Source organism: Xyrauchen texanus, chromosome 34, assembly GCF_025860055.1.
Source record: "Xyrauchen texanus isolate HMW12.3.18 chromosome 34, RBS_HiC_50CHRs, whole genome shotgun sequence".
NCBI classification, from domain to species: Eukaryota; Metazoa; Chordata; class Actinopteri; order Cypriniformes; family Catostomidae; genus Xyrauchen; species Xyrauchen texanus.
Genome location: NC_068309.1, coordinates 23,849,433 through 23,876,218, shown reverse-complemented (window position 1 = coordinate 23,876,218; position 26,786 = coordinate 23,849,433). Strand labels below are relative to the sequence as shown.

The 26,786-nt window shown below is 37.9% G+C and overlaps 1 protein-coding gene across 1 annotated transcript; it reads right to left on the bottom strand.

Moving 5' to 3' along the window:
* Positions 1-213: 213 nt before the first annotated feature.
* dnajc18 (DnaJ (Hsp40) homolog, subfamily C, member 18) lies at positions 214-23,242 on the bottom strand. Its single transcript, XM_052104229.1, has 8 exons — positions 22,749-23,242; positions 16,775-16,973; positions 16,521-16,666; positions 15,913-16,125; positions 15,578-15,690; positions 12,547-12,656; positions 12,235-12,407; positions 214-1,609 (listed from the first exon to the last, which is right to left on the bottom strand). Exons 1-8 carry the CDS (start codon positions 22,873-22,875, stop codon positions 1,485-1,487), a joined length of 1,206 nt encoding a protein of 401 aa, XP_051960189.1. The 5' UTR covers positions 22,876-23,242; the 3' UTR covers positions 214-1,484.
* Positions 23,243-26,786: the final 3,544 nt, after the last annotated feature.

The window sequence follows — 26,786 nt, the reverse complement described above, 5'->3', positions numbered from 1 at the left end:
TAATGCATTTTTTTAGGTGATTAAATATTTTAGAGCAGAACTTGAATTTCTTTTTTTATTATTATTATTTTAAAATAGAAATGATTTATAAGATTAAAAAAATGTCCATTCATTTTTCAGGCTCTTGGAGACCCTGGCACTGAAGCCCAATGTGATAGAGAATCACTGACCTTTAAAACAAAAATCATATAGTGAATCATATGAGAACAAGTGTTTGATTAATGTTTTATTTAAGCGACACAAAATTGCACTCATTCCAAACAAAACTTCCAACTTGTTTGGGTACAGCATGGAAACAACATTACAATACCACAACTGCTACGGACTCCCCACATCACATCCAGCATTCTTTCTCATCACATCTCGGATCAAGACAACTTCTGTAACACTTAAGAACATCTCAATCTTCAATCTCATTCCAAAATTTTGTGTTGTCATATTTAGAGCATCATGACTAGTGTTCAGTGCCATGAGGGAAAACATTAATACTAGTTCTAGTAATTGGACACTAGTTACGTTTATTTGCCTAGTTATAATTACTGATATTACGTAAGCTGCAGAGGTAACATCTTTAACTCTAGGAAGAACGGTCATGGATGGATCTCATGGAATCCTTTCATGCAATACACAAAAGCATAAGACTAATTGTCAAACAAGTGCCATAATATAAATCAAATTCTGCCTATGAATAACACTGAGGTAATGATTTTAGCAAGTTTGTCAGTGCACCAAACAATCTTCCCTATTCACAAAATAAGTCTTAACATTGCTTAAAAACACAGTTGGTTGCCTAATACCTTTTAATGTTCAAAATATACAGCATTGTAACAAATGACCAAAAAACTGATTAAAGGTTATTTTTGCTACTAAATTAGATTATTTAAATTCTGTGCAGTGGTTTAAATCCCCGTTTTTAAGAACAATTTGTTTAGTGTTTCCTTCAAAAATTACACTTTTGTCCTACTAAAAGTTTAATCATTCTGTCAAATGTAATTCACAGCACAAATTCAGAAAAAAAAAAAAAAGTTAAATAAGTTATTACTATTAACAATAAAGCTTGAAGCACTCGGGCAACTAACAAACTGGGAGTGTGAACAACAATAACTAGCATTAATATCGTCTGCCACCCTGGAGCTGGTGCTCCTTAATGTAAGGAAAAAAAATGTCTGCTGTTCAACAATTATACTTTCCCACACACTGTACCTCACCCACCCACTGTGTGGAGGCTGGGCATCACAGCTGAATCAGTTACTTGTAAGATTGCAGCTGTGTGAGCCTTCAGATTCCACCCCATTAACAGGGATGAAAGGCACAAACGCTCACAAGAAAATCAACTTGGGCTACCGCTATAACAAGTCTCTTTTTTTCCTTTGTTCTTTCTTTCTCGTCCCAAAAAGGTGCCCCACCCGAGTAAATTGAAATATATTTAACTGATACTAAAAACTCATTAAATTGACCATGCTGTCTAGGAGGGTGATGCCACCTCAGTCTCCTCTTTGCCGACCCATGAAGCTTTGCAGCTTTTCACAGTGATCCAGTTTCATGGTTTCTGCCTTCTGTTTCAGGCGCTCATCTCGGTACAGCTGCCCCAGGTTAGTTAGATCCGATTCTGAAACACAAAACAGCAAATACAGAGCTTCAGTAAGGCATGTTGTCCAAAACAGGAGGACTAAAAGTACAAGCAGATAAAACATTCACTATATTCAAAAAATGCATTGATTTTGCTTTAAGTCTTCACTTAATGGCAGGATTGATGTATTGTACATACAGTGACCTTAAACAGTATTTGGACACTTAAGTCACACTTAAAAATGAGTGAATGTCATTGCATGAGATAAAGTTATCAATCACATGAAAAAAAAAAACATGAAATAAAATATCAAAGTGGCATTTATTAGAAAGAAATTTAAAATAAATATTTTTGTAAATATAATAGTAACAATAATGTACTGTTCCAAAATTAAGACTAAATGTATTTGGACACTTTCTGATTGTTGAATGTATCCGATATCCCATAATGAATGAAATGAACTACACCTACTCTGCTAGCACACCTGTGTGAATTTGAGAACTGACCTCAAATTCCCACTAAAAATCACCGCAATAATGTCTTAGAAAATTGAAGTCTGATAAAAAGTCTAGTACCTTTTTTGCAGGTGCCACTTGGTTTGACATATTTTTAGGTTCCCCCACTGAAGGTTCATGTCATGCATTTATGACTGACAGGGATTTATATGGGGACACATTACACAAAAGTTGATAAATTTGTCTTGTAAAGAAAGAGTTATTTGCTTTCTGTAACTTTTGTAACTATCGGTTCTCAGCAAAAATCGAATAGTCTCAGAAACATTTTTGTTTTATTCCTCCATATTTCTCTGTGGCCGGGAGTGAAAGATTCAACAGTTAGAACAGCTTGATTCTACAATATAACAGCGGCCTCTAAAAAAAAAATTCCCATGTTAACGTGGGACATTTATTTGAATGGGAACTGGTGATTACACTTGTCAGAGCAGTACATCGTAAGTGGAACTCTTTTAAAAAAAATTATACTTATAATATAATAACATTTTTTATAATAGTTTTATAAGTTTAAGAAAATGATTGCTTGCTAAAAATAGAAAAATCAGTTGGTCTGGCGGTAGCCTGATCGTAACCGTACAAATAGACCCGTGTTCAATTCCCCAGTAAACATCTGTCAATTTAATTAAATTGATATAATAATATCCTTTACTTTTCAAAGGTTCTGTGCATGACAATGTCTTATATTTATGATTACACATGACACTGCCAAAAGATCTTTCAGAAGTGCAATTTTGTTTTTGTGTGGAGACTGGAGAGCATGTACAAAGGCCAAACTGACCAATGCTAAATGATACTCTGAGAAAGCATGAGAAAGTTCTTCAGAAACAATGAGTTTGTGTGTTTGGCAACATCTTAAAATGTTATCTTAAATAAATTGTTTGACAATTTAAAAAAAGCCTGTAAACTATAGAGTGTAGCATCTGGACCAATCAGACACACAATTATTGACTATTTAATGAATAAGCCAACAGATATCTCAAGAATGTAACAAGCAAAGGTCCAAGTAGGCCCGAGCCGACTCAGTTATGTCTGCTCCCCCACTAATCATTATCAAGCTTTTCCACTGTCTTTGCAAGGTCCAGCAACTAGTGGACCCCCAAGTGGGGGAGACTAACTGCATTCCAGAGCAATCTTTCCCCCATAAGAAATGGACTCAAAGCCCAGAACAACAGACTTTTCTTCATTAGAAGGGAGAGGTTATTATGTGAGTATAGGAGACCATTAGTCTGAGTGGACATCCATGACATGCAGAGTCCCTCAAGGCTCAATTCTTGCGCCACTCCTGTTCAACCTGTATATGCTCCCAATGAGCCAAATAATGAGAAAGAACCAAACTGCTTACCACAGCTATGCAGACGACACACAGATCTACTTAGCCCTATCACCTAACGATTACGGCCCCATTGACTCCCTGTGCCAATGCATTGATGAAGTAAACAGTTGGATGTGCCAAAACTTTCTTCAGTTAAACAAAGACAAAACTGAAGTCATTGCATTTGGAAACAAAGATGAAGTTCTCAAGGTGAATGCATACCTTGACGCTAGGGGTCAAACAACAAAAAATCAAGTGAGGAATCTTGGTGTGTCCCTAGAGTCAGACCTTAGTTTCAGTCAAGATGCTTTGTTTCCAGTCACGACCTAGAGAAACTTGTGCATGCTTTCATCACCAGCAGGGTGGATTATTGTAATGGACTCCTCACTGGCCTTCCCAAAAACACCATAAGACAGTTGCAGCACATACAGAACGCTGCTGCCAGGATTCTGAGCAGAACCAGAAAATATGAACATATCACAACAGTCCTCAGGTCTATACACTGGCTCCCAGTTACATTTAGGATTGATTTTAAAGTATTATTACTAGTATATATATCACTCAATGGGCTAGGACCTCAATATATTGCAGATATGCTCGCTGAATATAAACCCAACAGATCACTCAGATCATTAGGATCACATCAGCTAGAAATACCAAGTGTTCACTCTAAGCAAGGAGAGTCTGCTTTTAGCTATTATGCCAGCCGCAGCTGGAACCAGCTTCCAGAAGAGATCAGATGTGCTCCTACTGTAGTCACATTCAAATCCAGACTCAAAACACATCTGTTTAGCTGTGCATTTACTGAATGAGCACTGTGCCACTGTGTGTCAGACTGTTCTTATTTTAATCTCTTCTATGTAAAGCACTTTGAATTACCATAGTGTATGAAATGTGCTATATACATAAACTTGCCTTGCCATTAAATTATAAACAAACTAGAAATGAACATGTATATCCCCAGGACATTGTGTATAGGATCATTACTGTCTTGTAAAGTGCTTTGTACTGTATACTGTTTTCTGCATGACTTATGACAGAACTACCAGAAAATGTACAATTATTTCTGCCATGTTTCCTATCAAATGAATCCTTGTGTGACACACTGCAAAGTGGTATATACAGTATCTCACAAAAGTGAGTACACCCCTCATATTTTTGTAAATATTTGATAATATCTTTTCATGTGACAACACTGAAGAAATAACACTTTGCTACAATGTAAATTAGTGAGTGTACAGCTTGTAAAACAGTGTAAATTTGCTGTCCCCTCAAAATAACTCAACACACAGCTATTAATGTCTAAACCGCTGGCAACAAAAGTGAGTACACCCCTAAATGAAAATTTCCAAATTGGAACCAATTAGCCATTTTCCCTCCCCGGTGTCATGTGACTCGTTAGTGTTACAAGGTCTCAGGTGTGAATGGGGAGCAGGTGTGATAAATTTGATGTCATCGCTCTCACACTCCCTCAAACTGGTCACTGGAAGACTGCCAAGACCCTGACACTGAGCTGCAGCACGGTGGCCAACACCATACTGCGGTTTAACATGACAGGTTCCACTCAGAACAGGCCTCGCCATGGTCGACCAAAGAAGTTGTGTGCACGTGCTCAGCGTCATATCCAGAGGTTGTCTTTGGGAAATACGTATGAGTGCTGCAGAGGTTGAAGGGTTGGGGGTCAGCCTGTCAGTGCTCAGACCATATGCCGCACACTGCATCAAATTGATCTGCATGGCTGTCGTCCCAAAAGGAAGCCTCTTCTAAAGTTGATGCACAAGAAGGCCCAAAAACTGTTTGCTGAAGACAAGCAGACTAAGGACAGGGATTAATGGAACCATGTCCTGTGGTCTGATGAGACCAAGATAAACTTATTTGGTTCAGATGGTGTCAAGCGTGTGTGGCGGAAACCAGGTGAGGAGTACAAAGACAAGTGTGTCTTGCCTACAGTCAAGCATGGTGGTGGGAGTGTCATGGTCTGGGGCTGCATGAGTGCTGCCGGCGCTGGGGAGCTACAGTTCATTGAGGGAACAATGAATGCCATCATGTACTGTGACATACTGAAGCAGAGCATGATCCCCTCCCTTCGGAGACTGGGCCGCAGGGCAGTATTCCAGCATGACAATGACCCCAAACACACCTCCAAGACTTCACTGCCTTGCTAAAGAAGCTGAGGGTGAAGGTGATGGACTGGCCAAGCATGTCTCCAGACCTAAACCCTATTGAGCCTGTGTGGCATCCTCAAACGGAAGGTGGAGGAGCACAAGGTCTCTAACATCCACCAGCTCCGTGATGTCATCATGGAGGAGTGGAAGAGGACTCCAGTGGCAACCTGTGAAGCTCTGGTGAACTCCATGCCCAAGAGGGTTAAAAGCAGTGCTGGAAAATAATGGTGGCCACACAACTTATTGACGCTTTGGGCCCTATTTGGACATTTTCACTTAGGGGTGTACTCACATTTGTTGCAAAAGGTTTAGACATTAATGGCTGTGTGTTGAGTTATTTTGAGGGGACAGCAAATTTACACTGTTATACAAGCTGTACACTCACTACTTTACATTGTAGCAAAGTGTCATATCTTCAGTGTTGTCTAAGATATTTACAAAAAATGTGAGGGGTGTACTCACTTTTGTGAGATACTGTATATAATTCTGATAGCATGCATTGAATGCTTGCTATATTAATCAGAGCATAAAGGGGCACACATTAACAGCTTACCCCCAATCATGCAAATGAGTCAGCTTCCAAACAAAGGAACATTTCCCACTTGGAAATTGCACCTTTCTCATTGGTCAAGTCAGACTTGAGAGGAGGTACCTCCACCAGGAGTTAAAAAGACACGTTCCGCCTCTTACTCACTCTCTTTCCCCTGACCCTCTCCTGCTGGTCATGAGGTTGCAGGCCTCAACACCTCAAGCCATGTGCAACTACCTGGACCATAGAGTCAATGAACACCAGAGTTCCTCCTAATTTCTTCATTCAACACAGAAGAAATCGATTGCAACTTGAACACCATCAACTTGAGGAACCATCAAGACATTCTCCTGCGACTGCATCCGGGCTCTCTCAACAGCCAAGGCAATTTCAAGTATCATACCAGTAGCTAACTGAACCTATGTTTAGTATAAGAGGAAAACCCCTTTGTAACAAAAGGTGCTTTTTAAATTAAGAGCTTGATGGTTCTCTCAGATGTTCAAAATGACTCTTTTCATAACTCCTATTCTGTTATTCTGTTCTGGTTCAATTTTATTTTCCCCTTTCCCATGTAACTTGTGTGTATGATTTTGTTTAGATTAGTTATGTGTTCGTATTTTAGTTGAATAAACTTTTGTGTACATTCTTGCGAGCTGATTCTGGTCTGCTTATAAATCAATGTAAATTTAACGATTTGATCTCAACTCCATGTTAAGGAAGAGTTATATTTGTGAGGCCATGAAAAATATCCTTTCTGAGAATTGATAGACAATCAATACTGAGTGTTCGCTGGATGAAAAGATAAATTGATTGTAATGATAATTCAGTTTCCTCAAGTTGATTCTATTAACTGATCCAAATGTTCATAATTAATTATAATGAGTTATGATTAATTATTCGTTTCCCTTTTAATGATATGTTGACTGTGGTATATTTTGATAAATAAATTCATCCCCGTTTCTAAAAGATTTAGCTTTAAAGCTATACCTATATGTGTAATATTATTGTCAGTAAGCCATGAGAATAATATTACTCCAATAAGAGAATTAATCATAACTCTCTCATTAAAGCTAATTCCCTGCAGTAGAAGCAATTGTGAGCTGAAGCAATGAGACTTTATATTACGAATTTAACGGTGGAGAATTCATTCAGACAAATAATCTAGCTATTTGTCATTTATCTAAATTATAACAGTTGTCAAACGTGACTGATTCCATTATAAATTACCTTACAGATGGTAATGCAGAAATAAGACAGTTTAATTTAAGTCCTAGCTCACACATACGGTTTCCTTTACAAATAATGGTAATGTACATGACACTTTAACTTGTGCAGTGAACATTTATCATAACAACTTCACTACATATATTGGTGTGAGAATCTGGCCACTTTAACTGATTACTGTTTGTTTGTGCATTGTGGAACGTGCTTACGTACATAGGCATCGATGAAACTGATTTAATTAGTGTTGACCCATATCATCATAAAACTGGTGTTGGTTGCTATGGCGAGGAAAGTTCACGGGAAGTCCTAAAGAAACTCTTCCGGGGCAATCTACAGCGCATGCACAACCTGCTGACGCCATATTGTAAACACAGTACAGCTAAGCTAATAGCATAACACAACACTGCCAAACTAACCAGTTAGCGAACTTTCATTCACTACAAATATGCTAATTCCTTCCCTAAATATGCTACAACAGCGTAGTACATAATTTTCTTTTCAGTAATTCAGCCATTCTCAGAAAATTCAGTAGTTTATACTGTGATTACTGGCTGTCAGATTCAGTTGACATTTTTATAGTATACCTATTAAAAGGGCATCATAACCTGCAGCAAAGATACAATTGCACTCAATAAGCCAGGATTTGAAACCGGGTCGCTGAGTTATATACTAGCGTGACAAACCACTGAACTAACGATCCAGTTCTAACTAGGAGAATGTTATTCAAACCTTCATGGTTAATTAAGCCATTATTCATATATAAAGAAGAAAAAAAAAAGCAATTCATTTTCACAAAAAAGGTCATTTCATTTTGGTTTATTTTGCTCCATAACGCAAAGGACTATACATACTATGTGATTTAATAATGACACAAAACAGCAAACGTTTGCTCTTTATAGTTTCTTTTCTAATGAAAAAAAAAGCGACTGTCATGGAATTAGTGTCTAGTAATAAAAAATAAATTCACCTGGAGCAAAAATCGTGTCTAGGGCTGTGCGACATAAATAAAATGTCGCACAGCCCTAGACACGCATCTGTGTTTCATGCGAGTATCGCGTGCGCTTTCTCTGGATCACGCAAGTGTGGGCGAGTCCAGCAGGCTTCCCTAAATTTACAGGAAAGCAAGAGCAGGTTCACTCATGCTACTTAATCACTTTTTACCAGGGAAAACCTTCACAGAATATTCAAATCTTCACAGAAAGGGACGACTCCCAAACAAGTCATGAAATTGAATCTTAGCTATTAAAACAGGTGACATCTTTGTGGATTCAATCTATTTTACCTTTTCAAAATGAAGCACACAATAGAATATTATAAAAGGCAAAAGATACGCTTTGCATTATTTTGCTCATTTATGTTTTTGCAAAAAGTGTTTAGAATTATTTGATATTTATTTTCTGCAAGAAGTGTTTTTTTTTATAGGCCTATTTTATACATTTGTAGCCTATTATTTTCTTTGTTCCATTGCTTTGGGAAGATCTTGAAGTTCTTGAGGAAAGTTTTTAATAATATTAAGGTCAACAACATATCAGAAAGAAATGTGACAATATGAAATTTAGCATTATGGTAATGATTTAAATCCAAGTTGAGTGTTTTTTTTACTTTGATTATTGTCAAGTTCCAAATAAAGAGAAAATTATACAAGAGGATGTATTTAATTCTCTAATTGAATTATCCAAAAAATAGACATTACAATATGGTTATTTAATATATAAATAAAATGTACTTTGTTAAAAAAAATTACTATACTTCGTGATATACATTTATCTCATTATCATGATATATTAAATTACTTATATTTTTATGTAAGATTACGGTCATACCAGCCATCCCTAGTTATGTCAAATACGTTTTCACCTTGGCTAATTTTCATGACTATTTACCTCAGATTTTTCATAGCAAAAAGATTACCCAAGAAGATGACAATGCAAGGCCATTTAATTTAATTTTTCTGAAATAAGAAGCTTCTTACTGCGGGCATGTGAGACGGGAATAACGCAGGCTGCTTTTGCCAGTGTGCTGTATAAAACCTGCTCTAGTTGTGGACTAGAACTCAACAAGCATCGGGTAAGTTTAAACCTCTGTGGCAGCGAAGCGCTGTAATCATTGGGATGGTGTTACACTGTGCATTTGTGGCATCAATTAAAGAAGTAGCTGACGCTTTATGATAATATTTTTACTGGACAATGTGTCTGACCATGTTTGAATTTGTCAGATATAAGGACATTTTAATGGTCAAAACCGGTATTTACTGGCTAACGGAAACCCTATATACACACTCATTGAGCACTTTATTAGGAACACTTGTACACCTACTTATTCATGCGATTATCTGATCAGCCAATTGTGTGGCAGCAGTGCAATGTATAAAATCAAGCAGATATAGGTCAGGAGCTTCAGTTAATGTTCACATCAATCTAAATGGGGAAAAAATTTGATCTCAGTGATTTCGACCATGGCATGATTGTTGGTGCCAGACAGGCTGGTTTGAGTATTTCTGTAACAGCTGATCTCCTGGGACTTTCACACAAAACAGTCTCTAGAGTTCACTCAGAATGGTGCCAAAAAAAAACCAAACATTCAGTTAGCGGCAGTTCTGTGGACAGAAATGCTTTGTTGATGAGAAAGGTCAATGGAGAATGGTCAGACTGGTTCGAGATGACAAAGTCTGCAGTAACTCAGATTACCACTCTGTATGATTGTAGTGAGCAGAATAGTATCTCAGAATGCACAACACGTCAAACCTTGAGGCGGATGGGCTACAACAGTAGAAGACCACGTTGGGATTCACTTCTGTCAGCTAAGAACAGAAAGCTGAGGTTGCAGTGGGCACAGGCTCAGCAAAACTGGACAGTTGAAGAATGGAGAAAAGTAGCCTGGTCTGATGAATCTCTATTTCTCCTGAGGCACACAGATGGTAGAGTCAGAATTTGGCACAAACAGCATGAATCCCAACCTTCCTTGTCAACAGTCCAGGCTGGTAGTGGTTTAATGGTGGGAAATGTGTTTTTGTCACACTTTGGGCCTGTTAATTCAAATCAATCATTGCTTGAATGCCACAGCCTACTTGAGCATTTATGCTGACCATGTGCATACCTTCATGGCCTCAATATACCAATCTTCTAATGGACACTTACAGCATGATAATGCACCATGTCACAAATAAGAAGTCGACTCAAACTGGTTTCATGAACATGACGATGAGTACACTGTTCTTCAGTGGCCTTCCCAGTCACTGGAACCGAATCCAATATAACATATTTGGGATGTGGTAGGAGGGGAGATTCGCAACATGAATGTGCAGCTGATAAATTTGCAGAAATTGCGTGATGCAATTATGTCAACTTGGACCAGAATCTCAAATAAATAATTCCAACTTCTTATGGAATCCATGCCACAATTGAGGCCGAGTGTAAAGGGAGTCTCTCCCCAGTAATAGTATATTGTTCCTAATAAAGTGCTCAGTGACTACACCAATGAGCCAAAATATTATGACCACCGGCCTAAAATACTGTCGATCCTCCGCATGCCGCCAAAACAGCTCTGATCCCGAGGCATGGACCCCTGAAAGTGTTCTGTGGTATCTGGCACCAAGATATTAGCAGCAGATCCTTTAAGTCCTGTAAGTTGCGAGGTGGAGCCACCATGGATCGGACTTGTTGGTCAGGGACATTCCATAGATGCTCAATCGGATCGAGGGAATTTGGAGGCCAAGGCAACACCTTGAACTCTTCATCATGTTCATCAAACCATTCCCAAACAATGTGTGCAGTGTGGCAGGGTGCACTATCCTGCTGTGTAGTGATGTTTAGGTAGGTTGCACATGTCAAACTGACATCCATATGAATGGCCGGACCCAGGGTTTCCCAGCAGAACATATCCCAGTGCATCACACTCCCTTCACCGGCTTGTGGTCATCTCACAGTCCATCCTGGAGCCATCACTTCCCCAGTTAAATGGCGCACAAGTACACGGTCGTCCATGTGATGTTAAAGAAAAAAGGACTCATCGGACCAGGCGACCTTCTTCCACTGCTCAAAGGCCCAGTTCCGATGCTCACGTGCCCATTGTTGGTGCTTTCGACGGTGGACAGTGTCATCTTGGGCACTCTGACCGGTCTGCAGCTAAGCAGCCCCATACGCAGCAGGGTGCTATGCACAGTGTGTTGTAACACATTCCTCCAGTAGACCTTCTGTCAGCATAGACCAGACAGTGTAGCCTTCGTACACCCTGTCATCGGTTTGTTGTTTGCCTCTCCTCGGACCACTGTCTGTAGGTACCAGCCACTACAATTTGGCCCTTGTCAAAGTCGCTCAGGTATTTACTCCTGCCCATTTCTCCTGCATTCAACATGTTGACTATGAGAACTGATTGTTTGCTTACCATCTAATCTACCTAGACCTTGATATGTGGCTTTGCTAGGAGACGATCAACATTATTCACTTAACCTTTGAGTGGTCATAATGTTTTGGCTCATCAGAGTATATTTATACACACACAAAACCCTTCACCTGGTTAATATATATAGGTAATAAAAAGCTTAATTTGGTAAATAGCCTATTTAACCCTAGAGCAATGTAACGGAGCCAAGTCTCGTCAATTCAAAATAAGAGTCCCCAGTGTGTTTCAGGTAGTTTATAGTTAAAAGTTCTGCGTTATAAATTAAATCTTCATTTCTTTTCTGGTTATTATTGGGATTAAAAAAAAAAAAAACATATCTGGGATATTACTCATTTTGGACTCTTGTAGCATCCATATGTCTGTGCCTGTCACAATAAGGGAAGACTAAGGAAAGATGTTTTTATTTTATATATCAATTTTTGAAACAATTTGCCAATTAATCGTTATTGGCCTTTTCCACCACTTTAGTAATCGGTAATGGCAAAATCCACTACTGTTCAAACTCTAGTGGGAAGTCTTACTCTGTTGCTTCTCTTTCCAGCAGCTGTTCTGTAGGTGGTCAATATAATCACTCTCAATGGTCTTCTCCAGCTCCTCTAGGGCAGCACCGCGGTACTCTTTCTCAAAACTCTTATCCACATAGTACATCACACCCATGTGCTGGGTTTCCCTGGACACCACCAACCCCATGGACCTATGAGCCAGATATCATACAAGAGGGAAGCATGTTTAAGCATGATAGCAGAGAGTCTATAATGTACTGTCACTGATGCATTCTTGTTTAAAGGTAAATATCACATATACATGATGTCAGCAGGTGTGGGGTGACTCACGGTTTGTAGAAGAGGCTGTAGGGAGGGTTGGTGGCCATCAGCTGAGTAAATACAGATATCAGAATGAGCACCAGTACTGGCAGAAGCTGCAGGAGAGCTGTGAAGTTGTTCTAAACAAAATGAACCAGGAAAAAGTCAAAACAATTAAATTTTATGCCCTGACAGTGGATCTGTTTTCAATAATCAAGTTAGAAACAGAATATGGGGCAGTTCAAAATGGAAAACTAGAATACTATTTACTGCAGTGGTTCTCAAAGTGTGGCGTGCACCCCTTACTGCCCTTTTCTCAAATCTCGTTCAAATAAAAAAAAAAACTGACAATTCACACAAGAACCAATGTTTGTTGTGTGCACTGCACTTATGCAAACAAAGACGTTCTCGTGTGAACACTTGATTCAGTGGTAAAGAGGTGAATTAACACTTTGGTCTATTCCTCACAGAACACAATCGTATGGCATATGGGGTTGTTTTCCTTCATTCCATCATGGAATTTTAATGTGTTCAAATGACTTGTTTCTTGTTACACTCACCAATTTTCAATATTTATTGGGGTTTTATTCTGCAATTGTTTTATCCATCCTATTTGCTGGTGTTTTAATTCTCATTTATCTCTTGTTCTTGTGTATTTATTTAATTATATTGTATTTAAGAATAAGATAATAAGGTGAGGGTTATTTTAAAATATTGGTATGTTCCAGCCACTTTTGTATACTGCAATTAGTGTACAGTACAGTGTTGTCATCATACAAAAACCTGAGTAGTCCTTACCAATAGCAGTCATTATATGATTCTCAATACTAATTTTGATGCCACAAAAAATTAATAAATAAAATGTAAAAATAACAAAATATGTAATATGTTATTGAACACAATCCTTTAGCCTAAGGGAACATTGCTTCAAGGTTTTTAAAGTAGTACCCTATGAATTTAGTTTTATTTTATTTTATAAATTCACCTATGCTTTAAAGTTTAATCAATTATATCATCAAAATAGTGTCTAATCAAAGGAATGAATAAACTAAACTTAATGAAGTGCTTCAGTATTAAGATCCTCACAGCATAATCCAAAACACAAAATTGGTATTATTTTTGTCAAATAAAGTGCTGCACAATAGAGCATTACATTATAAACAAAAACATTGATAACAATTTCTAAGAATAATATAATTATTACAACAGTAAATACTACATTGTACTATACAGTAGTTATATATTTCTGTCACGATTCCTTAAATTCTCCAGTCACTTTTATTTTTACATGTCGAATTTCCATTCTGTGTTTTTTATGGTAGTTTCACACCTCCAGTTAAACTGTTGGTCCAGTGTGATTATTAAAAGTCAAAAATGCTGTGATTTAATTATATTAATATATAGTCTGCAGGCGCTGTGTGCTTTACATTAAATGCTACACTCTCTTCTGTCATGTAATACAACAAGCCCAGCATGTGAAGCTCATAAAATACGGTGTTTTGATCAATCTGTGTTTTCAGTATATAGGAGGCTTCAGCCAATCACGTGTGTGCAGAAGCACGCAGCACATGAAGACTGTATTTAAAAATCACACAGTATAATAGCCACCCTAGGGCATAACACAATATTAATTTAAATAATTAAGTGTAAAAGGAGTAACAAAGCATGCGCTCATAAGCATGTGAGCATTTGAAAGCAGTCATTTGTCAGTCAGACAGTGCACAGGGACCAAATTGAGTTTGTGCCCTGTAATACTGGTACTGCAGAAACACTGGTATCGTGACATCTTTTATATTTTAGTATCAACTTGGTACTGAAGAACAGTTTTGACATCACTAGTGTATTTTCTCTTGTTTTCCATGTATAACTGTCTAAAAAAACAAAAACATTTAGTTGAGAAGCAACATATAAGATATTTAGACTTGCTTTAAGAGGATGTATCTTAAATATAAGTGTATTTTGTATAGAAGTGTATTTTTTTCATTTGGTTATACTTCTGCGAGTGCAGTTAAGACAAAATATACTTATATTCAAGATGTATTCTCTAAAACCAAGTTTAAATATCTTATATGCTGCTAATCAGGTGAATGCATATTTTTTTTTTTTTTTATGGATTTTTAGATATTTTAAAATATTATGCATTTTTTATATTATATTCAACATTCTCAGATTTTTTTTCTTCTACCATATAGCTGCTAAAGAAAATGTATGTTGCTTTAAATGAGTATTAATATATATATTGGAAAACAAGCCAAAACAAAATCAAATCAAAAACGTATTTTGTTGCAGTGCATAATGGGGTGAAGACTACCTCTCTCAAATTTCTGTTCACTTCAATCCATCTCTAACTCACAAAAAAGCAAACTCCCTCTTATTAATAAAGCTGCGTATTGCCAATTTTCTTCACGACAAGAAATGCAGTGACATATATTATGATTCAATAAGTCGCGAGCCATCATGTTATAATCTAGCTGCATTAAGCGTGCATGCTCGAGGGATGAGCGTGCCTGCGACAGAGGGTGCATCAACCGGATGCGGTTTCCAGTCTCTCCCCCTTAGATCGGGACATTTGAACAACTTATGGAAGAGGCACTGACCATACAGAGAAATGCCAGTTTCGGAGTTTGTAGTTATTTAAATGATCTGCATCTGTATTATTTGAATTTAATAAAGATATAAAGCATTAAATATAACTGCATTTAAGATTTAACACCTGGGTGTTTCATTTAAAGAGCTCCAGCTCCACTCATTCCACAACAAGAGTGCTTCTGAATTTACTTATTTGTTTTTTTTTTATAATTCCCCTCATACTTTGGGATCTACATCACCTGAAGCTGTTTGGAAAGTTTAGAGTGCATCTGAGCGGTGTAATTCTTCTTCTCCTCAGTCTTGCGCGAACTGCAGTGCTGCTCTAGCGTGACATCATTACAGTTTAATGTTACATTAAATGAGATCAAACAACTATTCGACAATGAAAATTGTTGAATTTGTTTTATTGTCGACGTTGTCGATAATGTCGACTAATTGTTTCAGCCCTATATAATAGGTAGAATCTTCTCACCTGACTGTGGCTCTCCTCTACCTCTTCCTCCCGTCTCTCGTATGTACGGCGTCTGCGTGGCTGATAATAATGAGCGTAAGAGGCTCCTCGGTTGGTGTACACATGGATGTTGCCTAAAAGACAATACAGGTTTTAAATGGAAATCTTTGCATTTGTATTATGTGGTAAGCTGGCAAATGTTACAGACACATTGTAAAAGGACTTTAGCATTTACAGTATTATAAAACCACTAGTACTTGTAAAAATGTAAGAGCTGAACACAGAGAATTAAAACCAAGTAAACCATTCTTTTCAACAAGAAAGTTTTAGAAATGCCCAAATTCAGAAATCCTGACCTGTAGGAAACCTGCCACCAAAGAAGATGTTGAAGAGCTCCTCTGGGGAGATGTCTGCCTCAAAGTCTCTGTTGAAGGTGCGGTGGTGTCCATATGTGTGATGCGGTTGGGATGAAGAATGACTGGATGTCTCTGCAGGGCCCTGGTCCCCATACTGATTGTACAGCTGCCTTTTTTCTGGGTTGCTTAACACAGCATATGCATTGCCTATAGCTGCATAGGGGACAGCATTTGAGAAAACCAATGTCAGTTAAAGGGATAATTCACCCAAAATCAGTCATCAATCACTCTCCCTCATGTTGTTCTGAAAGTTCTCTTTTCCATGCAAAAGGAGGAGAGGTTAAAGGAGATGTTAGGAAGAATGCTAGTTTCAGTCATTCATTTTTATTGTATATTTTTTCCCATTCAATGAATGACCCTTTCATTCTGCAGAAGATCTTCCTTTTCTGTTCCACAGAAGAAAGAATGTCATACAGGTTTGGCACAACTCAAGAGTAAATAATGGCAGAATTTCTATTTTTGAATGAACTATTCCTTTAAGATCAGAGCTACCGTCATATAAGCTGTAACAAAATCAGTGGTCAGAACACTCAATTTGTGTGAGGTACCTTTAAAAGCATCAGTCGCTCCAGGGGCGCAGTTCTTATCTGGGTGGAAGCGTAGAGCCAGCTTCCTGTAGGCTTTCTTCAGGTCTTCATCACTAGCATCCTTCGGCACCCCCAGAATCTCATAGAAGTCTTTGCATTTCTTTATCCTACCAGAGGTGAGCACAGGTTTAGGGAGTACTCAGATTAGATTGTAACAGGAGGTGTGCAGTTTCACCATATAGAGTCAGAGTTTATGTATGTTTTACTGACAGTACCTGAGCACACCTTGCCGCTGCTCCTCTGAGTAGCTCTTCTTGTCATCGCTAGACCCCTCTCTTCTCTCTTGTGTACCGAGGCGCTGATGTGGAGGGGGGCCGTCATCATCAGAGTTTCTCCAGCCGGGTGGAGGCGTGAAGGTTCGCTCTTCTTCAGGGGGCGTTGTGCCACCATTCTTCACAATGGCATCAATTAGTACTAACAGGGCACAGAAATATAAAGGCAGAAATAGGATTAGGGTTCTTATGTTTTTAAACTTGTCAGAACATGTTTTTGTGCTTAACTCTTTCCCCGCCAGCGTTTTTAAAAAAAAGTTGCCAGCCACCGCCAGGGTTTTTGACGATTTTCGCTAAATTTTAATGGCCCGCAGAATATTTTCTTCCATGAATATATGAAGATGCTATATATCACAATAAAGATCTGAGCCTCTGCTTTCAGGCAAAAAAAACTATTTTATTTTATCTTCATTTGTTCTTTTTTTATTGCGACTTGAACAGAGGTCGGTTTTGTCAAAAAACAACATTTCAGACAAAAAGCTGATAAAAAGGCATGTTTATGTCTGATATTTTGAGCTTCTCAATACTCCACTTCTTCATGTTTGAGACGATTGCAGTCTGTTTCTTTGATCAAAGAGTTGCGTACTCTTTCAAAACATGCTTAGGGGTCTTCCTTACCGTATAACACCTAAAACACGGAAACCCGGAAAATTCTGTGTTTGGCGGGGAAGCGTTTTTTCATAACACACGGAAAATTCCATGTTTGGCGGGGAAAGAGTTAAAGAAGCTAGATCCAGTGCAACTAATAAAACAGAATGCAGGTGTCTTGAGATGTTTTTTTTTTTTTGTGTCATTAACAATTTTTATTAATTCCAAAATTAAAAGTTAACACAGACAACACATGAAAACACAGAGTTAACTTTTATCCATATACCCCCCATCACCCAACATACGTCCCATTGGCCAGACATTAAATTACAACAGACACACATATAAACATGCAGTTCAAAGAAAAGACTCTGACATAAAAAGACAAAGAAATTAACCAACCAAGAAAAAAAGATTCTACATATTAATTACAGAAATTATCCAATTGTCTCTCTCCACTACTCCTCCCCCAGGAAGGCCAAATAAGTGCCCCACTTCCTGCCATAATCACCCAACCTGCCCAGTAGTCTGTAAGATAACTCCTCAAAAGCCGCCATTCTGCCCAACTCGGTGCACCACTCATGAAATGAGGGTGCTCCCCTTGATTTCCATCCCCTGAGAATCACTTGCCTGCCAATCATCACGCAAGTAAGGGCCCAATTTTTTACGTGTTTATTTATTATATTAATACCCGCTCCATCACCCAAATTACAAAGTCTGGGGCAAAATAAAATCTGAGTGCCCAAAACCTCACAGACAAAATTCTGAACCCCTGGCCAAAACTCTTGAATCTCAACACAGGACCAAAAACACGGGCCATGTCCCCATCCTCAAACTGGCATCGCCAGCAAGTAGGTGTGTCTTTAAGGCGAAGCCTTTACAGTCTAGAGGGGGTCCAATAAAAACGATGCAGTATCTTAAATTGAATGAGACGGACATTGCATACCTGACGTAGACTAGACATTTTTTTAAATCTTACTCATTCTCCATCTTCTAGTACTAAATTCACTCTCTCAATTAACTTCTTAAGAGATGTTAAACCCCCGTCCCATAGACTCTGAATTACCCAATAATATTAAACTGAAGCTTGACCTTTTCTAAAACAGCAAGCACCATCTCAAGAGTGTCTGCTGTTTTAGGGGGCAGCGTCCTGCACCCAAAGGTTGTACAGAGTAGATGGCACAGCTGTAAGTACCTGAAAAATTTATATCTGGGAATCCCAAATCACTGTAAAATATTTTCAAATGAACTCAATGCTCCATTTTCATACAGATCACCCAGCGTAGCAACTTCCTTCTCAATTCATTCTGTCCAGCAAAAGGGGGACTTGTTAATACACAATTTAGGGTGAGGGGTGTTTTGGGCCCTGGAGAAGTTTTGACATGCCTTGACATTTGTGCTTTTTTCAGTTGCTTAAAAACATATTAATGGCCAAAGTCTGATAACACTGCATTCAACACAAACTGGGCTAAAATAATATGTGAGCAACATGTATGAACAGGTTTGTATTTTTGAGAAAATAACGTTTATGAAAAAAACTACAATTTTAAGTCATTGAAATACAAACGCGCAGTAAAGTGAATGAATTGTGTTTATATCAAACCTCACTGTCGGGGACGTTTACCATTTGATTTGATTGTCTCAGCACATTATCATTATTATTACATCAGTACAAATGGCGCGCCACGAATGGTGGGTGTGATCACATTAGCTATAATTAGCTGAGCCCGTAAAAACTGTACATTGCTTTGTTTCATACAGATTACATTGCAGGAGAATATTTGTTTTAAATCTGAATTGTTTTATTTAAAAGCAGAAATTTTAAGCTTTCTTTAGACATGTTTCATGTTTGTGTGATAAGTATTCGCGGAGTTTCGTTTCATTTTTGTGACGCGTTTCAGAAATATGCTCGTGGAGAAAGACGTCTGATTGCTCACCCTTTTTATTTTCTTTGTTTTACAAAAGCACAAGGTTTTGTTGTTATTGTGAATGTACACAAATAAAAGTAATAATGAAAGTAGTGTAATAATGAAAATATCCAGCAGGACGTGCCGGCACGTCCATCTACCCCAGAGGGTTAACCAAATACTAGCGGCAACTTTCAGGTAAATGTCCAAATTGAGCATGCGGGAAACTTCTGTCCACACTAACTGCATGTGTGAGATAACGGGATGTGCCTTTACTTTTCCAGGTAGCTTGGTAGAAAGACATTGTAATGACAAGATAGGGGCAAGGACCTCCTGTTCAATAAAGAGAAAGGGAGGAGCTCTTTCAAGTGGAAGCAACCAATGCTTCCACTTGACGCCAAAAGCATAATAGTAAAACAAAATCTTGGGGAGACCCAACCCACCTTCGTCAATTGGCCTGTGCATCTTTTAGAATGCATTCGAGGATATTTTCCATTCCAGCTAAAGGATTTAGCTATAATATCAAATTGTTTAAAATAAAAGAGGGGAACTTCAATGGGGAGAGACTGTAATAGTTACATTTAGGAATACAAGTATTTTTTATAACAATAACCTTCCCAATCATAGTTAAATGTAATGAGGCCCACCTGCCCACATAGCTCAAAAATCTTTTTATTGACAGGTCAAAATTAACTCTGTTTAAATCACATAAATTTGCTGGGAATAAAATACCCAAATACTTAATGCCCTGTTTGGGCCATTGGAAGTGTCCGGTTGAAAAACCATTACTGGGCAGTATGCTGTCAGAACCAAAGCTTTGGATTTAGACCAATTAACTCTGTATCCCGAACATTTAGAAAAAGAATTGATAATTCTGTAGAGGCAAGGCATGTATCTAGTATATATGAATAATAAAATATAATCTGCGTAAAGCAAAAGCTTATGCGCCATGCCTCCCACCATCACCCCTGGAAAATCATCCAGGGGTGATTTCTTATAGTGGCTGCTAATGGTTCCAGGGGAAGACAGAAAAATAACGGGGAAAGGGGACAACCCTGTCGGGTGTATTCATATATACATATTTATAACTTTATAAATTATAATCACTGGCTTCTGGTAATGGCCGGAACATGCGTTCACGGGCTTCCTCTATCCTCTGCGCTTCCACGTTCGTCACTTCTTACCGAAGCTTAATCTATGCCTATGTCATACTCCGCAACTCTACTCTCTCGTGAACGTGCGGACGGCCGTTACTGGAAGTCAGTGATTATAGTTCATAAAGTTAGAAATATGGATATTTTTCTTACAAAAACGCATCGCTTCGCTTCAGAAGGCCTTTATTAACCCCCTGGAGCCGTATGGATTTCTTTTTTGGTGGATGGATGTGCTTTTTTGGGCTTCAAAATCTAAGGTACCATTCAAGCCCATTATAAAGCTTAACGAGCCAGGATATTTTTTTATATGGCTTGTGTTTGGCTGAAAAAAGAAAGTCATATACAGCTAGGATGGGGATAATTTTCATTTTTGGGTGAACTAGCACTTTAAGTGCCTAACAAGCCACGCCCACATAAAATACTGAGGACCAATTGGTTTCCATATACACATTGATTTCAGTCTTTAAAATTTTTTGAAATCAGGATTTTGCAAAAGGGATACATTAAGGTGCCAACTATATGATTTCTGTTTCTCTGTATGTGGCAGCACCTCTAATCTCACCAGGGCATGATCTGAGACTAAAATGTTTCCAATTGAACAGTCCACAACAGAGGAAATGAGGGACTTATAGGGATATATATATATATATATATATATATATATATATATATAAAAAAATCTATTCTAGAATAAATCTTATGGACTGATGAAAAAAAATGTATAGTCCATAACAGATGGGTTCAAAAGTATCCAAATATCATGTGAACCATCAATGTTGCTCTAGGGGGATTACACACTTTTGCTTCACTATGATCAAGGACTGAATCCATCAATAGATTAAAGTCTCCTCCCAATATTATATCATGTGGGGTGCCAGAGGCTTGAAACATCCCTTCAAGCTCTATAAAAAAGCCTTGCTCGATTAAGAGCAAATGTGTCACTGGGTGAATCGAATTCCACTGGATTATAACATGAAATCGTTAAATCGTTGTTTTTACAACAGAATACTAAATTACCAGTATATCAGGATTGCTTTACGTCGTCATGGAAGCAAAGTTGCAAAACTGGGTATAAGTTTACACAGAAAATGTAAGCAATTAGACTTCCATTGTAAGTGCCTCACTGTATCCCAGATTTTTGCTTCTTTTTATAAAGGAGGGATGAGACAAAAAATTGTTTTTGTGGTAATCAACATTTTCACAACTGCTGTCGATTGAGCTTAACGTGTATTGAACACCGAATATTTCTTTAACACTGTGTTTTTGACATTGGAAAAAAAAAACCTTTTTTTTTCCTCAAAGGTTTAATGAATTTTAGATTTAGTAAATCCACTAACAACGGGTGTTACTTTAATGCCGAGTTTACTCAACATGATTTTAAGCCTGATTCTTGCTCGCTGACAGTTTTGTGGAGATCGCCGACAAAATCCTGAAATCGTTGGCAAATCAGAGCTTGCTCCAGTGACTGACGATCGCAATGTATGAACTATCAACGACGCGATCTGAGAGCAGCGCCAACGCGCGTTATCATGTCAGCGAGATATCTAGGATGTAAAATATCTGGACCTGTCTGCAATTCCAAATCGTGCAATGTGAAATATGTTTTGACTGAATACAACTGCAGCATTGACCTACAGCCAATGAGAGAGCAAGAAACTGGGCACGGGAAGTTTCAGTGGGAGGAGTCCTGATGTAACTGCAACAGAACTTCAACTAGCATGGCTACAGTATCAAGAAAGTCTCATTGGACCAAAGAAATGGAGGAAAAATTTGTGGAACATTGGCAGGAGCACCAGATTTGATGTTTCCTCTGAACTGTACCACAGTGTGTAGGAGGCATAACTCGTACTGAACCCACAACATTCAAGGGGGCGTGTTTTACAAGATCAGATTTCAATGACTGAGATCAAACAATCCACCAATGAGAAGCATCACACTTTTAAAACTTTAAAATGTTCCCCTTTTTTAATAACCAACGGCTGTGAGGACTCAAGCACAGATTATATAACACACAACATCCAGACGCTGCACTTTCAATTGCAACCGGTGTCTTGAAAATATATGCTACCAATCAGGATGTGCTACCAATGCTATATTCGCATAGTTTTAAGGTTGGGGTTAGGGGCAAGGTTAGGGCTTAGTACAGCCTCTCACCATATCACACTATCTGATAGTTATGCATATAGTACAGACTATCAGAACACCGGCAGCACACCAACCAAAAACACACTTGATATCTCAATCAAGAAACAACGCCATCATACAAACCTCTCGCCCGGGCGCTGGGGTAGATTCTCTGCGCCTCGTACAACAACTGCAGGGCTTTCTCTTTTCGTCCTGACCGCAGACACAGTTTGGCTTTCTCTATCAGCCTGTCAGACTCCTCTCTGTCCATCTCAAACGTTGATATTTCAAACACTAACGCTTACACCAAACACGCATGAAATGGAAAATAGATTTATGTTTCTTGTAGAGAGTAACCTAACTAACAAAACCAAAAGGATAAATAATTAGCTTATAAGAGTATAATAATTGCTCCCTGTGTTGTTGACATCAAGCTAAAACTAGAGCGTTAAGCTTACACAGCCATTTAACTTCCGATACGAGACATCTTTCGTTCTCTTAGCTGACATTTCTGTGACGTAGTCGAATAACAACTTATTATTAATATAATTCATGTTTTAACCTGTATATAATTTGGCTTCGTCATGCCAAAAGGTGCGAGAAAGACAGAAACGCAATACTGCTTGTAACCTCCATCGCTAACCGGAACCGGAAGTGTATTATGCGGGACAACAATCCAAACAGCCAAATAGAAGGCGGCATTTCTGATCCTACATGGCGTGATGGCAACAAAATGAAGATCCTGGCAGTGTCACTCAATGTTAATGAGTGACGGTAGCATGTGTGTTTATGCATGAATCAGTTATTTGGGTGAATGGATTCAGGGTATTCTGCCAACTAGGGCAGTATAGTGCACACTCACAGGATAAGAGTAAGCTTGAAAGTGCACAAAAAGCTTTGATAGCTCGATTTTCATACACGATCAAATATGGTGCCTTGATCCGCGATGGAAATTAAAAATAGGCTATTCTGACTTTATATCTCACAATTCTGATATTATTTTTCACATATAAAGTCGAAATTGCGAGATTTTAAAGTAAAATAGGAAAATTTAGTCACAGTTGTGATATATATGAAGTCAAAATTGTGAGAAAGTATCGAAATATTGAGATATTAAAGTCACAATTGTGATATATAAAGTAAAAATTGTGTGATATATAGTCGAAATGCAAAATAGTCAGAACTGCAAGATATAAAGTCACATTTGTGAGAAATTAAGTTGAAATTGTGAGATATAAAGTCTCAGTTGCAAGATATAGACACAGTTGCGAGATATAAAGTCATAATTGCGAGATATAATCACAATTGTGAGATATAAAGTCACGTGTGAGAAATGAAGTCGAAATTGTGAGATATAAAGTCACAGTTGCGAGATATAGTCAGTTGTGAGATATAAAGTCACAGTTAGTCACAGTTGCAAGATATAAAGTCACAGTTGCGAGATATAAATTCACAGTTAAAGTCACAGTTGCGAGCTATAAAGTCACAGTTGCGAGATATAAAGTCACAGTTGCAAGATATAGTCACAGTTAAAGTCACAGTTGCGAGATATAAAGATACAGTTGTGAGATATAAAGTCACAGTTGCAAGATTTAAAGTCACAGTTGCGAGATATAGTCACAATTGTGAGAAATGAAGTCGAAATTGTGAGATATAAAGTCACAGTTGCGAGATATAGTCAGTTGTGAGATATAAAGTCACAGTTGCGAGATATAAATTCACAGTTAAAGTCACAGTTGCGAGATATAAAGACACAGTTGTGAGATATAAAGCCACAGTTGCAAGAAATAAAGTCACAGTTGCGAGATATAAAGACACAGTTGTGAGATATAAAGCCACAGTTAAAGTCACAGTTGCAAGATATAGTCACAGTTAAAGTCACAGTTGTGAGATATAAAGATACAGTTGTGAGATATAAAGTCACAGTTAAAGTCAATGTTGAGAGATAAAAAGTCACAGTTGCAAGATATAGTCACAGTTAAAGTCACAGTTGCGAGAAATAAAGTCACAGTTGCAAGATATAGTCACAGTTAAAGTCACAGTTGCGAGAAATAAAGTGACAGTTGCAAGATATAGTCACAGTTAAAGTCACAGTTGCAAGATATAGTCACAGTTAAAGTCACAGTTGCTAGAAATAAAGTCACAGTTAAAGTCACAGTTGCAAGATATAGTCACAGTTAAAGTCACAGTTGCGAGAAATAGTCACAGTTGCAAGATATAGTCACAGTTAAAGTCACAGTTGCGAGAAATAGTCACAGTTAAAGTCACAGTTATAAAGTCACAAGATATAAAGTCACAGTCGCGAGATATAGTCACAGTTGCAAGATATAAAGTCACAGTTAAAGTCACAGTTGCAAGATATAAAGTCACAGTTGCGATATATAAAGTCACAGTTAAAGTCACAGTTGCGAGATATAAAGTCACAATTAAAGTCACAGTTGCGAGATATAGTCACAGTTGCAAGATATAAATATACAGTTAAAGTCACAGTTGCGAGAAATAAAGTCACAGTTTTAAGATATAAAGTCACAGTTAAAGTCACAGTTGCGAGATATAAAGTCACAGTTAAAGTCACAGTTCCGAGATATAGTCACAGTTGAGAGTCACTACTGCGAGATATAAAGTTAAAATTGCGAGATATAAAGTGACAGTTAAAATCACAGTTCTGAGAATATAAAATCACTGTTGCGAGATATAATGTCACAGTTGAGAGATAGTCACAACTGCGAGATATAAAGTTAAAATTGTGAGATATAAAGTCACAGATGAGAGATATAGTCACAGTTAAAGTCACAGTTGCAAGATATAAAGTCACAGTTAAAGTCACAGTTGCGAGATATAGTCACAGTTGCAAGAAACAAATACACAGTTAAAGTCACAGTTGCGAGAAATAAAGTCACAGTTAAAGTCACAGTTGGGAGCTATAAAGACACAGTTGTGAGATATAAAGCCACAGTTGCGAGAAATAAAGTCACATTTGCAAGATATAGTCACAGTTAAAGTCACAGTTGCGAGATATAAAGATACAGTTGTGAGATATAAAGTCACAGTTGCAAGATTTAAAGTCACAGTTGCGAGATATAGTCACAATTGTGAGATATAAAGTCACATTTGTGAGAAATGAAGTCGAAATTGTGAGATATAAAGTCACAGTTGCGAGATATAGTCACAGTTGCAAGATATAAATTCACAGTTAAAGTCACAGTTGCGAGAAATAAAGTCACAGTTGTGAGATATAAAGTCACAGTTAAAGTCACAGTTGCGAGAAATAAAGTCACAGTTAAAGTCACAGTTGCAAGATATAGTCACAGTTAAAGTCACAGTTGCGAGAAATAGTCACAGTTGCAAGATATAGTCACAGTTAAAGTCACAGTTGCGAGAAATAGTCACAGTTGCAAGACATAAAGTCACAGTTAAAGTCACAGTTGCGAGAAATAGTCACAGTTGCAAGATATAGTCACAGTTAAAGTCACAGTTGCGAGAAATAGTCACAGTTGCAAGACATAAAGTCACAGTTAAAGTCACAGTTATAAAGTCACAAGATATAAAGTCACAGTCGCGAGATATAGTCACAGTTGCAAGATATAGTCGCAGTTAAAGTCACAGTTGCAAGATATAGTCACAGTTGTGAGATATAAAGTCACAGTTAAAGTCACAGTTGCGAGATATAAAGTCAGAGTTAAAGTCACAGTTGCGAGATATAGTCAGTTGCAAGATATAAATATACAGTTAAAGTCACAGTTGCGAGATATAAAGACACAGTTGTGAGATATAAAGCCACAGTTAAAGTCACAGTTGCAAGAAATAAAGTCACAGTTAAAGTCACAGTTGCAAGATATAAAGTCACAGTTAAAGTCACAGTTGCGAGATATAGTCACAGTTGCAAGAAGCAAATACACAGTTAAAGTCACAGTTGCGAGAAATAAAGTCACAGTTGCGAGATATAAAGTCACAGTTAAAGTCACAGTTGCGAGAAATAAAGTCACAGTTAAAGTCACAGTTGCGAGCTATAAAGACACAGTTGTGAGATATAAAGCCACAGTTGCGAGAAATAAAGTCACATTTGCAAGATATAGTCACAGTTAAAGTCACAGTTGCGAGATATAAAGATACAGTTGCGAGAAATAAAGTCACAGTTGCAAGATATAGTCACAGTTAAAGTCACAGTTGCGAGATATAAAG